The sequence below is a fragment of the Pongo abelii genome, chromosome 13 (genome assembly GCF_028885655.2).
Source record: "Pongo abelii isolate AG06213 chromosome 13, NHGRI_mPonAbe1-v2.0_pri, whole genome shotgun sequence".
In the NCBI taxonomy this organism is placed as follows: Eukaryota; Metazoa; Chordata; class Mammalia; order Primates; family Hominidae; genus Pongo; species Pongo abelii.
Genome location: NC_071998.2, coordinates 52117929 through 52132054, shown reverse-complemented (window position 1 = coordinate 52132054; position 14126 = coordinate 52117929). Strand labels below are relative to the sequence as shown.

At 43.8% G+C, this 14126-nt stretch overlaps 1 protein-coding gene across 2 annotated transcripts in view; it reads left to right on the top strand.

Annotated features, from left to right (window-relative positions):
• Positions 1-4233: 4233 nt before the first annotated feature.
• UHRF2 (ubiquitin like with PHD and ring finger domains 2) overlaps positions 4234-14126 on the top strand; it is a 94448-nt gene continuing 84555 nt past the window's right edge. Inside the window, exons 1-2 of one of the 2 annotated variants that reach the window (XM_054546682.2) lie at positions 4234-5705; positions 12687-12917. In XM_054546682.2, coding sequence (XP_054402657.1) covers positions 5553-5705; positions 12687-12917 — 384 coding nt within the window. In that variant the 5' untranslated portion in view covers positions 4234-5552. Of the gene's footprint in view, positions 5706-7024; positions 7571-12686; positions 12918-14126 lie in introns of those variants that run through there. The other variant, XM_054546683.2, reaches the window with a different exon arrangement.

Genomic DNA, 14126 nt, shown 5'->3' with positions numbered 1-14126 from the left:
AAGTTATTTGGACAAAGTACAAGGGGAAGCCTCCAGAGAAACAAGAGGGTCAATTGAAAGCTAAAGAACACTGGCCAGGGAGGAAGGAGACTAGAGGTTTAAACTTTAACACTCTTTCATTGGTTATATGTCCTTGTGCAAATCATTTCACCATTTGCTAAAGAGAAGGTTAGACCAGAATGAGCTCTAAAGTAGATTTTTGTAGTAAAAATACGTGATTCTATTAAAAAGAAAGAGCACACCTTTTAAAATACGACTAATTTAAGTAATGAGCAACCATATTAGGTGCTTTTTAGCCAACGGAAATTCTAGTGCATTTCTTGTAACATGTAGTCCTTTCTAAAATAGCATTAGAGATTACAATCCAAATTCTCCAGTTAAGAGAATTTAATGGTTTCCCCGCCCCATGGGACCAATGATAAGAGTACGGAACAAGATATAGGGGATGGAAAGAATATGCATGCATCTAGGACTAGCGACTGCAAATATGTTACAACCCCTGAACCCAAAGCAACAGGGGAGGGAAAGATAGGTTACCAGAACATGGAAGAGTGAGTCATGTGGAGCAGGTCACCTGAAGAGAACAAGTGACATCATGTGAAGGCAAGAGACAGCCTGACTTGGTCTTGCAGGGAGAAAGCCACGAGAATATCCTGATCTCATTCTCTTCGTATCCTGCAGGTTTTTGTCTGTGCTCCCTCCCCATTGGTCAACCTCAGTTGGAAGCTTGAGGGTACTGCCTCTACATTCTTCCTACTCTTGGACTCCAAGACTGCAAACAGGTAGAGAGTGGCCCTGGAGGAGAAAAAGGAAGACATCCAACATAAAAGGGCAGATGAAAAGGTATTAATCATAGCTTCAGAGGATAGGTTGTAATTCATTCTTTAAAAATAAGTTACTGGCTTTGAGACAGTAGTCAAGAAACAAGACATTCTGAAGTATAAGATTCTGGAATTTGTTCTACAATCAACCTTTTTCTGTTTTGCCCCTTGACTTGAACAAATATTGGATCATGACTGATGGTACAAACTTTAGTATTTGCTTTTCATCCACGTAAATAATTTCTCTTTATTTTCCCTGTTCATATCCAAATGGTTTCAGCTACACACTTGGTAGTAAGGTATGATATGCCAAAACTGTCTTGGCTGAGCACGGTGGCTCACTCCTGTAATCCCAACACTTTGAGAGGCTGAGCCAAGTGGATCCTTGGGGGCCAGGAGTTTGAGACCAGCCTGGCCAACATGTTGAAACCCTGTCTCTACTAAAAATACAAAAATTTGCCAGGCGTGGTGGTGCGTGCTTATAATCCAGCTACGTGGGATGCTGAGGCACAAGAATCGCTTGAACCTGGGAAGCGCAGGTTGTAGTGAGCCGAGATTGCACCACTGCACTCCAGCCTGGGCAACAGAGTGAGATTCCATCTCAAAACCAAACAAACAAACAAACAAAAAAAACCTGTCTCATATTGCTGTTTTTGTCAGAGAACTATTTTGTTTTTACAACTGGGCGGATGCCTAAGCACACAACAACAGTACTGTAGGCAAAGAGAGAAAACAGTACACAGTACTACATGGAGAAACACAGGAAGGGTGTATTTTGTTACATATAGAATCATTACTTGCAGTTATTTGTGTATACCCTAAGCCGCCTACTGCATATGTAAATTTATGTTTCCAGATGTAATTCATTTGGTCTGCAGGACAAATACATCATTTTTGAGTCTTACATCTCTAAACTCTGTGCTTAACAATATAGATCGTTTGGGATCTATACACAAATCCTATACAGTCTCAGTAGATACCTAATTTTGAGACAGTCTTCTTATCCCCTCCCCACCCCCGCAGTTCTCCATTAAAGCCCCATCACATTAAGAAAGATAAATCTCATAAGAGTGTGTACAGGAGGTCTTAAAAAGTCCCTCTTCAAGAACTTTCCTATTTCTCTTCAATACGTCAAACTTCTATTTCCAGTGGTCAGTTAGACATCTCCAGCTAGACAGATGCTATACTTTGGATGCATTTCAAAGGCAACACAGCTCATTTGGAACTCACTGTATTTTCCCAATGTGCCTCCTCTTCAAGTTCAGAGCATCACCATCTGCTAGAGCCATCAATTTAAATCTCCTAAGCTAGAAACTTGGGAACTGTTCTCAACATTCCATTTTCCTCATCCTTTATATCCACAATCCTACAAGTTTTATAGGCTCGATTTTCTAGAATACACTGGAATACATCCTCTCCTCTCCTACTTACCGCCACTAATTTCACCAAAACTGACACAATTGCCTCCTCCGTAAACTTTCTGACAATAAGTTCTCCCCCCATCTCCCTCTTCCTTACTTTTTTCCTAAGGCATCTGTCCAGATTCCTTTTGCTATTATTTCAAATGCATATTTAATTACATCCATCTACTCCTTAAAAATCTTAGTTTTTCCCTGGGGCCCACAAAAATCATCTGCTTTGAATGCTAATTTTCACACACTGTCCTTTTCTATTTAGTCAGCCATTCTCTGATTTGCAGTCTCTTCTGACCTGTAAAAAATGCACACTTTTGTGTCTTTGTTTAAGCACTCTTTCCTCTTTGGGCATACTCTGTTTATCTAAATCTTCTCCATAACAACAGTACTAAAATAATTTATTGTGTACTACTAAGGGATAGTATGCAAACCACTTTAGAATCATTAGGTTATTTCAAGCACCATTTTACACTGAGGAAATTGAGGATGTAATTTGTACAAGATCACATTTTTAAGCAAGCAGTAAAACTGGGATTACAATTCCGGTCTATCTCAGTCCATGAACTGAACATTTAAATGCTGCCTCCTACTAACATGTATCACATAACTCGTGTCAAGTTGTACAGTTATCTTTAAGCTTCCAGATCATTCTAGTTCCCCTTTTCTTAATCATTCTAGTTCTCCTCTCATCTCTAATCATGGTTTGCGCCCACATCAGTGTTTAGTACTAAGTTATTCTTTAATAGTTCATTTTTGTTAAATCTTATCTCAACTAGATTGTAATTTGTGAGACGTAACTAAAAAAAAAATCCTAACGTAACTCCACAAAGCCATAGAATAACTTTATAATAGTAAATAGCATAACCTTATAATAAATAGTTTTGCCTTATTGGGGTAGGTAGTAAGTGTGCTTTAGGTAGATTTGGTTGGTGCAAATGTAATTGTGGTTTTTGCCATCGAAAGTAATGGCAAAACCCCAATTACTTTTGCACCAACCTAAATATCATCTCATTTACATATGTAATAAATACTCAATATTTGCTTTAATTAAAATAGGGGTAGACAAGTGAATTACGTTCAGAGGTTCTAGGTGACTGAAATTTTCACAGGGGCAAAAACCCAAAATATGTATGTGCAGTTAATTTTTTCTGTCTCTCCTGTGTTGGGCCGTCTTTTTTTCTCTCTCTGTCTTTTTTTGAGATGGAATCTCACTCTATCGCCCAGGCTGTAGTGCAGTGGCGTGATCTCGGCTCACTGCAGCCTCCGCCTCCCGGGTTCAAGCAATTCTCCTGCCTCAGCCTCCCGAGTAGCTACGACTACAGGCACCTGCCACCATGCTCAGCTAGTTTTTTAATATTTTTAGTACAGATGGGGTTTCACCATGTTGGCCAGGCTGGTCTGGAACTCCTGACGTCAAGTGATCCGCCCACCTCGGCCTCCCAAAGCGCTGAGATTACAGGCCTGAGCCACTGCGCCCAGCCTTTCTCTTCTTTTTCATTATATACTACTGGACTTGTCTGTGCTTGTAATTATTTTAGCTGTTTACTAGTTTATTACAAAAAAATGGTACTGTACCTTTATGGGAATAATTAGCACCTATCTGAATATTTAAGTTACCAATTTTGGCAAATATGAAGTCCAAGTTGTCTTGTTTTGTTTACCTTATACTCTCTCCCTTCTTGCGAAGACATTTTCATTTAAAATAAACCCACTTGGCCGGGCACGGTGGCTCACGCCTGTAATCCCAGCACTTTGGGAGGCCGAGACGGGTGGATCACGAGGTCAGGAAGATCGAGACTATCCCGGCTAACACGGTGAAACCCCGTCTCTACTAAAAATACAAAAAATTAGCCGGGCGCGGTGGCGGGCGCCTGTAGTCCCAGCTACCCCAGGGAGGCTGAGGCGGGAGAATGGCGTGAACCCGGGAGGCGGAGCTTGCAGTGAGCCGAGATCGCGCCACTACACTCCAGCCTGGGCGACAGAGAGATTCCGTCTCTAAATAAATAAATAAATAAATAAATAAACCCACTCACCTCCACCCCGACTCCCCAGCTGTAGCAGGGAAGGATTAAGAAGGCGGGGTGGAGGGGTGGGGGAAGCCCTGTTAGGTAGCGCTGCGTTGGGCCCACTTCTGAGAGTTTAATCCTACTAGGGTCTTTGGACTTTTCTTCGGAGGCGCGTAGCTCTGCATTATTTAAAACTGTTTCCCGCAAACCCGCAAACCCGCAATCCCTCAGGCCAAAGGCACCCCTAACGCGGAAGGTCTACGAACGGAAATGTCTGGAGTTAGAGAGCGGCCTTTCGGGCAGCTGCCCCGGCTTCTCCAAGGCCGGAGGACCGGCTGGGAGCGCTGCAGGCCAGAGAGGGCGATCCCAGCGGGACCCGCGGCCTGAGGATGGGCCTGGAGCTGCCGCCTCCGCCAGGCGACGGGAAACCCTCGGAAGTGGGTTTCCGCGCGAAAGCAGCATTGCGGCCAGGCGGGAAACGTGTTCGCGAAGCAGGAGGGCCTCCGGGGCCTTTCCCGGGCGACCCGACCCGCCAGGCCGCGTGGCGGTAGCTTTCCTGTTGAGCTCAGTGGAGCGCGCACATTTCCTTCAGTTCTTTCTCAGAAGTTTAGGCCGCACCCGCCCGCGCCCCCTTTCCACGATTATACAAGTGCACGCCAGGGTTTCTTATTTTTGGTGTGTTTTTGAGACCAAAGAACCATATCCGCTAAGCCTGAGGAGGCACCCGCCCCCTCAGCTCTGAAACGAGGCCTCAAAACGGCAACCGATGTGGGTAGCCGCGCAACCGTCCGAAACCCAAAGGCTAGAGGGCGTGCCCAGGGGCCAGGTGCAGGCGGTGGGGCAAGTAACGGCTTTTGGTAGCCCCGCCCCTCAGACCCGCCCTCTCCGCGCCTGTCCATTTTCTTTCCCTCGGGTCTGTAACCGTCTCCCGGGCCGCTTCCTCTTTAAGGCGGAGCCCGGCGTGGATCTCGCGAGATCCGGCTTGGCGCCGTGACCTCCATGTGGGAGCTCCAGCTCTATAAGTAAACACTGTGCGCGGCGCAGACATGGCCTCTTCTTATTTTTGAAGCGGTGTCTGCGGCAGCGCTTCAGAGTGGTTCCGGTCGTCTCTTCTCAAGTCGGTTAGTCGGGCGCGCGGGCTGAGAGTCGTCGCCGTCTGTCGGGCCCGGCGTCCGGTCGGTCCAGTGGGCGCGCTCGCCCGCCTGCCGCGGAGGGCCCGAGCCGCAGGGGAAGCGGCGCGGGCCGGGCGGGGCGCGGCGCCCAGAGCTCAGGGGGAGACAAAGGGGACCGGTTCCTCTCTAGGCGCCAAGATGTGGATCCAGGTTCGCACCATTGATGGCTCCAAGACGTGCACCATTGAGGACGTGTCTCGCAAAGCCACGATTGAGGAGCTGCGCGAGCGGGTGTGGGCGCTGTTCGACGTGCGGCCCGAATGCCAGCGCCTCTTCTACCGGGGCAAGCAGGTGAGGTGCGCCCGCCGCGCCCCTACCGAAGCTGGAGGCCGGAACAGCTGGGCTCCTCTGGGCGCACAGGTCCGAGGGCTCGGCGCGCCGCGCGCGCAGGGCTTACCTGGCTCCGCTGCGGGTGGGCAGCCCCCGCGAGGCGCAGGGTGCGGGGCCCAGTCCCGCCGGATGGTGGGGAGTGGGTCCCTGCCAGCCCCAACTGGAGGTGCGCCGCGCGGGGTCAGAAGTGAGGGCGTCCGGAGCGCAAATATCTCGCCGTTTGTTTTTGGTAGGACAGCGGCCGTAGGCACTGGGCGCCTAGGTCCCTCGCTTCCCGCGCTCGGCGGGGCCTGGGGCCCCCAGAGGGCGGGGAGGGCAGAGGGCTCTGGCGGCCATGCCACCGCGCGGGAGACCCGGAGGGCTGGCTAACTCGGCTGAGTGTTCGCCTCGCTTCCGTGGCTCTTACGTGTCTTAGGCTCTCAAACAGGGGAAACTCGGGCATTGAGCCCTCAAGAACAAGAACCCTATCTCCGCTTTCTGACTGTGGTAGGATTCGCGCAAACTGAAGATTCGAAGGGTTTCCAGAACTTCTGGTCCGTCTCCCTCGCCGCCTCTCCTAGGTTTGGAATGTCTCGAGGGAGGTTAGAGACCTGGGCATGAAGAAACTGTCGGTTTAACCGGGGGCCGGGTTTACGAATGCCCTATATAGGCCAGGGGTTTTATTCCCGAAGTGAAAAGGAGTATAAGACTGTTTTGCTTTTCTTACTTCTCACCTTCTAATACTCAAATCGTTTACTTTTTAAGCACAGCACTGCAGCATAGCCAGCGGTGCATACTTGAAGGCTGTCTGTGGGCATCTCTGGTATTTTTATGGTCTGGCCAGTCTAAGTTTTTTTCCTATTCCACAAGTCTCTTATAATCTATATCCATAGCCACTCAGATCCATCATATTTTTCTTTGTCTTCATGTCGTTGTTAATACACTAAAAAGTTGGGCTCCCCAGTTTTTAGCCCAACTCAGTTGGGCTAACAACTGAGTTGATAGACCACAGTTGGGCTCCAATCCTGTGGTTTTAAATAAGTGTAGCTCTTTGATTTGGTAGAGGTAGCCTACAGTTGCAAACTACTTAAAAGGAATATTTTCCTCCCCTTCACAGGCTTAGTCTTCGAAGACTGTCCAGAAATTTCATAGTAACAAATTACACTTTGGGAAGGAGAGAGCTTTTTTTTTTTTTTTTCCTTTCTTTCTCTCCTTAAAATAATGTTATAGCACCTTTGATTTGTGTTTGCAGCCAGTTTTGTACGGACTCCTTAGTGTTTGACTTGTAAAAACAGGTATTTAGTTGCAAGCTTTGCTTTTGAAATAATTGTACACTTGTTAAATACTACATAGATTTGCTTTGCTGTGCCTAAAGTGGCTGATACCGTTTCCTTTTGATCATAAGTGAAAAAGCATGTAATCGTCTGATGCATTTTATTTTCTAGCTGGGGACAAATAGTGCATGAATTTCTAGGACACTGGTGATTTCAGCACCAGAGATAGAAATGAAGGATGTTCCTGGGCAACACCCCTAAAATCTTTATTATCAAATATGCTAAAATAATTATCACATATGGGATTGGGTTAAATTCAAGGCAACAAAGTAGACTTTCAGTAAACCAGGAAGCTCATTACAGATTCCAGGGAAAACTGAGGATAACCGTTGTACTTCCTCTTCCAGGGTCCTAGTGAGTAATTCACTACTTTGGTTTCTTCAGCCCAGTGATAAACCAGTAGGGAAGAGGAATAGACCTTTGGTGCCAGCCATTAACTTGGAAACAGAAAAGGAAGATCATTCGTACCAGCTGTGTGTTCACTTCCTTATGCGCTGACAAGTAGCTATGGCAGTGAGTGTTATCTTTCGTGGTCTTTGGAGCTCCACAGATGAGGTAGCCAGCCTGTAGCAGGTGGTTACTGGATTGGCATCACAGAAAGCCCCCATCCTGTAAAATACTATGTCCTCATTGGAAAAAGGTACCCCTACTTCAAAATACTTTACTGCCACGTAGTGAAAAATGTCATCAATTGTAGACAATACATTTATTTTTATTTAAGTAGTACCCGCCCCCCATACTCCATTCGTATGTTAGGCTGCAGCTTTTAATCTTTGGTATGTATCAGAATCGCTTGTGGATATTTATTAAAGATGTTCAGCTCACCCCAGAACTGCAAGTAGTTGAATTTAACAAGACCCCACGGGAGATTCTGATAACACCAGAGTTTAGAAAATGAATGTTGAAAGATAGTCTCCCACTAGTCTCTTACTATTCAAAGTATGGTCCCTGGATTCTCAGGACCAGCAGCATTAGCTTTACCTGGAATCCTCACGCCAGACCTTCTGAAGCTGACCTACTGAAACAGAATCTGCATTTTAACAAGATCTCCAGGTGATCTGTATGTAAGTGAAGTTGGAGAAGGCAGTGTTAATTGACTCCAGTTTTTTTGTTGTTGTTTTTGGTTTTTTTTGAGCCGGAGTCTTGCCCTGTCGCCAGGCTGGAGTGGCGCGATCTCGGCTTACTGCAACCTCTGCCTCCCGGGTTCAAGGGATTCCCCTGCCGCAGTCTCCCAAGTAGCTGGGACTACAGGCGTGCGCCACCACTCCCGGCTAATTTTTTGTATTTTAGTAGAGACGGGGTTTCACCATTTTGGACAGGATGGTCTCTATCTAGGACAGGACCTCAGGTGATCCGCCCACCTCGGCTTCCCAAAGTGCTGGGATTACAGGCGTAAGCTACCGTGCCCAGCCTTGACTCCACATTTGAGGGTCAAAATGGAGACCTGCAATTCAGGGCTATAAGTTTTGGTTAGAGTAGGATAACATGCTGTGAACATTCTTATCTGGGAAGTTGAGTTTGAGGCACGCGGGGGATTGGGTCTTTTTAAGGAAGAGTTATTATGTTGGTGGATCTCTAAATCTTTTGAGAATCCAGAGCTTTTCCTATTTTAAAGGATTTTCTTTCCTGTCATTCTTTCACTCCTTACCACTATAGAGGTGGTCTTAAGATAGATAACAATGTGGGGCATGAACCATAGTTGAAGAAAAAAGTTGCCTCTCCCCCTTGGTTTTCAGACAGAATATAAAAGTACTTGCCTATTTAAAGGAATATCTATGTATATATTATATATGATGTATATAACATGTATAATACATATATATAATATGTGATGGATACGTGAAAGTTATTATGCCCTTCACTGGCATCCCTAGTCAGTAGTTGCTTGGGAATGACTTCCCACTGCCCTCTCAGCCACTTCCACTTGGCATTTGCTTTCTAGTATTCCCTTGCATCATTGTTGCAGTTCCTTTTGTTACCTGGAGTTTCTTCTTTCAACTCAGTAAAATTTCAAGAGTGGTCCGACAAAAAATCCTAACCATTTTTGCTTCTTAAGTATTGTAAATACTGCATATCCATCTTCAAGTATGGCAGTTCTCTCATTTACTTTTGAGACATTGATGAACCTAAGTTACATGCATCTGACTCACAGATGTTTGTAATTTCTAAATGACCGCTTCCTTTTTTCCCTACTTAGAGCTTAATTTGAGTGTCTACTTTCAGTCTTCACTTTCATTAAATATGGAAGAACTTCAGTACTTTTCAAGTAAATCATCTCAACACTTCACAGCTCTTCATAATATGTGAAGCTTTGTGGAATAAAGTTGTGTGGAACTTGTTATTGCGGTAGATAAATGGTCACTATTGTAGGACGGCTGGAGGAATACCTATGAATTAGGGAAAGTCTTTAAAAAGCCTGTGGATGTAACTTATAGGGCCTCATGCCTAGATATGCTTAGACATTTGCTTAGGCATGTGCTCTTTTACGACATTTTTTCCTGTCAAATCAAATTTTAAAAAGCACCACTTGAAACAGTTTGTATTTACTCCTGACAGTCATTTAGTAGAAACTAACCAGGAGTTGACTGTAGAAATACCCTCAACGTCCCTCTGACTCTGGTCCCTCAAACCTAAGTGGAAAAATGTTCTTTCACTTTCCAGCAGTTTTATCACTTTAACTGCTATCTTCATTTTTGGAAATATCCTACTAGTTAATTTGCATGTTTTATACTGTTAGAGTTTTTTTTAATTATCTTTAAGCACTTCCATTTAAAAATAGTCATAATGTTTGTCAGTTGTATGTTATGCTTTTTCAGCTCCTCCAGAATTAGTAAGGTATTTTGTTTGGGTTTTTTGGTGGGGGTGTTGGAGAATGTCAAAATGATGGTGTGAATGCAGTGTTTGCTCCTTGAGTTTTTTGGGTTTTTTTTCCCTCCACAGGAGTTCAAGACTAGAGGGTGTTCCTTTTTTTTTTTTTTTTTTTTTTTTTTTAATCAAGGAAGCAGTATTCCCATCCCTATCCTTATCAGGGCTTATTTGCTTACTGACTTGGAATACTACTTAGGCTTATTTAGAGTAAGCATGCTAACTTGTGAGGTAGTACATAATTTAATTCCCTGACTGGGAAACTTGTGAAATTCTTGATCCCTTGTTCTACTTGACAAATGTGAATACCTGTAGTGTTTGAGATTGTGCTTGTTGGGTTCTTGGACCACCTGAATTCAAATTACTGATCTAGTAGATTAAAAGTTTTAAATTCAGGACATACTTTTATTTCCGTTTGGTTGACTTCTCAAATATGGCGTAACTGTGTTAGAGTTGTGAATGTTGAAAAGTAATATATATGAAGAGTAGAAAATGAGCAATTTAAAAATTGATTATGTTTCTGGGAAAGTGATAGTTCTGGCTTGAAAGGAGTATAGTTTTCTTGTTTCACTGTATCATAGTGAAATTGCCAGCTGAACTTTATAAAGAAACAAAATGGAGACTTAATTTCCTAGGGCTGTTGTACTAATGTATCAAAACCTGGGTGGCTTAAAACAATAGAAATTTACTGTCTCACAGTTCTAGAGGTCTAGCAAGGTGTCAGCAGGGCCATCCTCTGATAGCTCTAGGCGCAGAACCCTTTACACTTTGCCGGAAATTTTCTTTCTTGGCTTATATTAGGTACCTCACTCCAGTCACATGGCTGCCTTTTTCTTGTGTCTTCACATTGTCTTCCTGCTGCAGCTTTCCAAATGTCCCCTTATTATGAGGACACTAGCCATATTGAATTAGGGCCCTAATGACTTTAACTTAATTACCTCTCTAAAGACCCTATCTCAAAATGAAGTCACATTCTGAGGTACTGGGGGTTAGGACTTTAACAAAAAAATTTTGGCAGGGACACAACTTAGCCCGTAACAGTACGTTTTACATTTCTTTTGTTAAATTTATTTCCTGATTACCTCTTTAAAAGATTCTGTTTCCAAATAAGGTCACATTCTCAAGTACCATGGATTAGGATTTCAACCCATAACCCTTACCAAAATATGGGCGGGTTGCAAATAATTTATTCACTATTCTTCCTAGAAGACTTCTTGATAAAACTTGATAATTCTTGCAGATGGATAGAATTAGAGAACTTCAGGCAAGTGGAGTAACATGAGCAAGAATTACAGAATTATCTCTTCTTGGTTTTTTTCTACTTGACTTAAAAAATAAAAACCTACTGATAATTCTTTAGAAAGATAACATAGTTGACTTAATGTGTTTTTTAAAAAAGTGAAACACTGAGCTGATGACTTAATGTCTTTATGAAAAATAAGGTCATAAAACAACTTTGAAAATTCACATTTCTTGAAGTTGATTCAAGCACTGATTAAAAATAAAACTTGATGAGAAATTAAACCTAGTTTAGAGTTTTTCTGTGTAGGTCATAAGGTCACAGCCACAATGAAACATTTTGGGATTTATTTATTTATTTATTTATTTATTTTGAGACAGGGTCTCACTCTGTTGCCCAGACTCGAGTGCAATAGCATGATCATGGCTTACTGTAGCCATGACCTCCTGGGCTAAAGCGATCTCCTACCTCAGCCTCCTGAGTAGCTGGGACCACAGGCATGTGCAATCACACCTAGCTAAGTTTTTTATCTTATTTATTTATTTTTATTTTTTGTAGAGATGGGGTTACCCAGACTGGTCTGGAGCTCCTGGGCTCAAGTGATCCTCCCACCTTGACTTCCCAAAATGTTGGGATTACAGATGTGAGGCACAGAGCCCAGCCTTCCGCACCCCCCCCCCTTTTTTTTTTTTTTTTTTGACAGAGTCTCCCTCTGTTGCCCAGGCTGGAGTGCAGTGGCGCAATCTTGGCTCACTGCAACCTCCGCCTCTGGAGTTCAAGAGATTCTCTTGCCTCTGCCTCCTGAGTAGTGGGATCACAGGCGCGTACCACCACCACGCCTGGCTAATATTTGTATTTCTAGTAGAGACGGGGTTTCACCCTGTTGGTCAGGCTGGTCTTGAACTCCTGACCTCGTCATCTGTCCTTTTCAGCCTCCCAAAGTACTGAGATTACAGGCGTGAGCCACCGCGCCCGGCCCATTTTTTTTGTTTTAATGGCTGGCAGTGTTCTCTGTAGTGAATGTGGAGTAATTATTAAGACTATGGCCAGGCGCGGTGGCTCACACTGTAATCCCAGCACTTTGGGAGGCCGAGGTGGGTGGATCACGAGGTCAGGAGATCAAGACCATCCTGGCAAACATGGTGAAACCCCATCTCTACTAAAAATAGAAAAAAAATTAGCCGGGCATGATGATGGGTACCTGTAGTCCCAGCAACTCCAGGGAGGCTGAGGCAGGAGAATGGTGTGAACCCGGGAGGCAGAGCTTGCAGTGAGCCAAGATTGCGCCACTGCTTTCCAACCTGGGCGACAGAGTGAGACTCCCTCTCAAAAAAAAAAAAAAGAGAATGTCTTGGGGTCCAGAGAAGACACTGACATCAGAGGCCATTAAGTATTAAGAATAGTTTTAAAATCTCTAAATTGTAGTGCTATGGATTTTAAGTTTGGCTAGGACATTTGAGCAACTAAAAATGTAGTAAGATACATTTTAGAGAAGCATTTCACTATTCTTTCTTTATTTTCTAGTTGGAAAATGGATATACCTTATTTGACTATGATGTTGGACTGAATGATATAATTCAGCTGCTAGTTCGCCCAGACCCTGATCATCTTCCTGGCACATCTACACAGATTGAGGCTAAACCCTGTTCTAATAGTCCACCTAAAGTAAAGAAAGCTCCGAGGGTAGGACCTTCCAATCAGCCATCTACATCAGCTCGTGCCCGTCTTATTGATCCTGGCTTTGGAATATATAAGGTATGTTGTTTTCTTCAGACTTACTGTTGTGAGAATACAAATAAATTTCTTTTCTCTTCAGGATGTTTTGAATAAGTAAACATTGATTGACATTTGAAAATAAAGATTGGGATGTTAATATCATAACTTTTAAAAGTAGTCTTTTAAAAATTGATACGAAATACGCAGACAAATGTACAAGATGTATATGTACAGTTTAAAGAGCAATAAAGGAAATACTTGTGTAATTGCACCCAGGTTAAGAAGTAGATTGATTTAAAATACTTTTTGTTTGTTTTTGATATGGAGGCTTGCTCTGTCACCCAGGCTGGAGTGCAGTGGCACACGCAATCTTGGCTCGCTATAACCTCTGCCTCCCAGGTTCAAGCAAATCTCCTGCCTCAGTCTCCTGATTAGCTGGGATTACAGGCGTGCACCACCACACCCGGCTAATTTTTGTATTTTTAGTAGAAACAGGGTTTCACCATGTAGGCCAGGCTAGTCTCGAACTCCTGACCTCAGGTGATCCGCCCACCTCAGCCTCCCAAAGTGCTGGGATTCCGGGGGTGAGCCACCTTGCCCAGCCTTAAATACCTGTTTAAAGCCTCGTGTGTGTCCCTATCAGAACACTTCTCCCTCTGTCTCCCTAAGAGGTAAACTGCTTATTCTTTTATACTCTTTTTGTTTTTCTTTATTTTTGCTACTTATGTATATTTCTCTGGGCAGTATGTTTTGTCTGTATTTGAATTTTATATAATGGAATTCTTTTTCTCAGCATTGAAAGATTCTCTGCATATAGCTGTGTTTTATTCCTTTTCACTATTATGTCATTCCATTTTATTAACATACCACAATATATTTAATCCATAATTCATAGATATCTGGGCTGTTTCCAGTTTCATCTGTTTTAAACAGTGCTGTTTTGAACCTTCTGTTATCCTGGTGCATATGTTCAAGAATTTCTACCTAGGAATAGAAGTACTAGTTGTTCACCCACAGGGTACTGCCAAACTACTATACTTGGTTCCATTGGTCTGTTTGTCTATCTGTGTTCCTATCCTCTTGCCTCTGCCTCCTAAGTAGTGGGATTACAGGCACGTACCACCACGCCCGGCTAATTTTTGTATTTCCGGTAGAGACGGGATTTCACCATTTTGGTCAGGCTGGTCTCGAACTCCTGACCTCGTTGTCTGCCCTCCTCGACCTCCCAAAGTGCTGGGATTACAGTTC